Below are 2,877 nucleotides of genomic sequence, written 5' to 3' on the forward strand. Positions count from 1 at the left end.
TGTGTGTGTGTGTATATATATATATATACAACTTATTTTCAGGTAATGTTCTTGTGACTTTTTAATAATTTCTTGCTTATTTTTAAGCCATGTCTTGTTACGTTGCTCATTGCCCCACGTCCTTTGTTTTTGAGAGAAATCAAACCAATTTGCTCAGGTTCCAAAGGGTTAAAGGAGTCAGGTCAGCCTCAGCGGTTAGGCTGTAATGCAGCGCAGGAACAACAGAGGGAGCTGTCTGAAGGACACACTTCCTCCTCAGGTGGACTTTTATTTTGAAAGCCGATTGTCGTCATCGCGGAGCACGCGTCTTTACGTTGCATGTCGTAGCCGTTTGACGGTATGTGGAAAGTAGCAATGTCGGAGGAGGTTGGGAAGGCGCTACAGTCGGTAGTGGAGCGGGTGAACCAGGCGGCGGCACGGCGGCCCAAGGTAACTGCCGCCCGGGAGGCTTCGCTCCGCGGCCCCGCTGCCCGCGCTCCACACTCGGGCTCCGAAAAAGTCGTGCTGCGGCAGCACGACTCGTTATGTAAGGCTGCCATACACCTCAACCTTTGGATGGGAGTCCGTCGGGCTTGTGGCAGCACTTTCATAACACCATGCATGCTTATTGGTGGCAGCAACACACGCGCGTGGGAGCAAGATCAAGCTTATATATATATTCTCTATCTGCACGCGCGCTGCTGCACAGAAATGATGCTTGAAAACACGATTTGATAACTGGCATGTTGGTAGGCGATTCATTTCCACCAGCACGCTGCTGATCTCTTCACATCACAGCTGTGTGAAAGAGGTCCACTAGTGATGATGACATGTTCATCTGGAGCTCCCCTTTTTAAAGTAGCATCAAGGTTGATATGTAGGTCAAAGCATGCAGGAATAAAAAGCATCATCCAGATGTCTTCTGACAATCAAAATTATGAGTGGAGCTGAGTGCATGACATCATATAACAGCAGCAACAAGAAACTGTTATTTTGATGATAGTTTTGCAGGATGTAGACAGAGCTGAGTCACTGTTGTAACATGCTGCATCACACACTGCCCCTCTCTGCTGATCCACATCAAACATCAGCATGTGCTGTCCCTCCTCAGACACTACCGGCAGTGCCACCCCGCCTCGTGGCTGTCAGCAAGACCAAACCCCCAGAGATGGTTGTGGAGGCTTACAGACAAGGGCAGCGCGACTTTGGAGAAAATTATGTGAGTATAAAATGCTGTTGGTGGTGTGCATCACTCCAAACTCTCAGAGTGTCACTGCATGAACTCAAAAATCTCAAAGGAATAAAGGATGGAAATAATGCAGAGACTGACCTCATTCTCTATCTCCACACCAGGTTAATGAACTTGTGGAAAAAGCTTCAGATCCTGTGGTAGGTTTACACAGGGTTCCTACGGTCTTGGGGAAAATTAAATATGCCCTGAACGTTTTGGGAAATCACTGAATTTTGTTCACAAACCTGTATGTAACACATGACGTGTTCAAGGACTGTAAAAAATTTGAAAATCCAACAGTAATTTCTGTTTTTACAGTTACTGACTGTGATGTATGATGTCTTTTTTTGGGGTGATTAAAAAAAATGCTTTCCAAACCCGAAAGTATGTCTTCTATAAAAAAAAGAAAAACAAGTAGGAAAAATCACATTTTTTTCTTTCAAAATCATCAAAACATTGTAAACAAAAAAAGCCATTTTTAAAAATAAAAATCGCTAAAATGTATTAAATAAAAGCTATTGCCAAAAAAACACCTGGCACTTAATTTTTTTAAATTGCCATTTTTTTCTTGAAAAATCACCAAAATGTTTTGTATTTAAAAAGAAAATTCCAAAAAATTAAATAAAAAACAAAATTGAAAAAACACCCTATTTTTTAATAACATAATAACATATTTAAAGTAAAGAAAAAAAAATGCCTTGGAAAATGGAAATTTACTAGTAAAAATATGTATGAACGCTGTTTAGAATATTTTATAGCTAGAAATGACTCTTTTTTTTCTCTCACCTCAGTCTGTGACACATTTCTCTTTCCTCCATTAAGATTCTAGACTCATGTCCAGAAATCAAGTGGCACTTCATTGGCCATCTACAGAAGAACAATGTCAACAAACTTTTGGGTGAGTGATCGCCACCCCTCTTCCTCGAGCTGTGTGTTAAAATGCCCCGCGCTGAGTCATGGCTTTCTGTTCCCAGGCGTGCCGAACCTGTTCCTTGTGGAAACGGTGGACTCGGCAAAACTGGCTGACAAGGTCAACAGTTCATGGCAGCGCATCAGAGGAGCCAGCACCCAGAGGTTAAAGGTCATGGTGCAGATCAACACCAGCGGAGAGCAGAGTAAGAGTTGATTTCATCGCTTTTTCTTCTGGTGTTGCGACACGATCACAGTCGATATGAGGAAAAGTCAGTCGTATCAAAACAGCATGTTATATGTTTTTTGTAGGTAAACACGGCCTGCCACCAGAGGAGACGGTGAACACAGTCAAACACATTGTGTCCCAGTGCTCCGCCCTGGACTTCTCAGGACTCATGACCATCGGACGCTACGGCTACGACCTCACCCTGGGCCCCAACCCAGATTTTCAGGTACAAAACAACAAGAGAGGTGGACTACGGTGATTTTAAGTCACAAATCTGATGACTTTAGACTCAACACAATAAAAAAATCATTTACATACATGTCCTATGAATGTAGACTTTATGTTATTAGGTAAAACGGTGGATAAAATATGTAGTGAAAAGGATAAATATTTCTTAAGGATTCTGCATTTAACAGCATTGAAACAGACAACAAGAAATTGGCTTAAAAAAACATGTCCCTTAATATATAAATGGAGACAAACAGCTCAACAAATATATCAAACACTTGACTTATACAATGAGGGGACA

The 2,877-nt window shown here is 42.0% G+C and overlaps 1 protein-coding gene across 1 annotated transcript; it reads left to right on the forward strand.

Moving 5' to 3' along the window:
- Window positions 1-270: 270 nt before the first annotated feature.
- On the forward strand, window positions 271-2,603 carry LOC121964382 (pyridoxal phosphate homeostasis protein-like; the record flags this gene model as incomplete). The annotated part of the gene is made up of 6 exons (XM_042514590.1): window positions 271-429; window positions 1,091-1,198; window positions 1,333-1,368; window positions 2,033-2,108; window positions 2,185-2,325; window positions 2,432-2,603. Coding segments are annotated over exons 1-6 (623 nt in total), but the record flags the coding sequence as incomplete, so codon positions are not given.
- Window positions 2,604-2,877: the final 274 nt, after the last annotated feature.

This window comes from Plectropomus leopardus, unplaced genomic scaffold, assembly GCF_008729295.1.
Source record: "Plectropomus leopardus isolate mb unplaced genomic scaffold, YSFRI_Pleo_2.0 unplaced_scaffold15439, whole genome shotgun sequence".
In the NCBI taxonomy this organism is placed as follows: Eukaryota; Metazoa; Chordata; class Actinopteri; order Perciformes; family Serranidae; genus Plectropomus; species Plectropomus leopardus.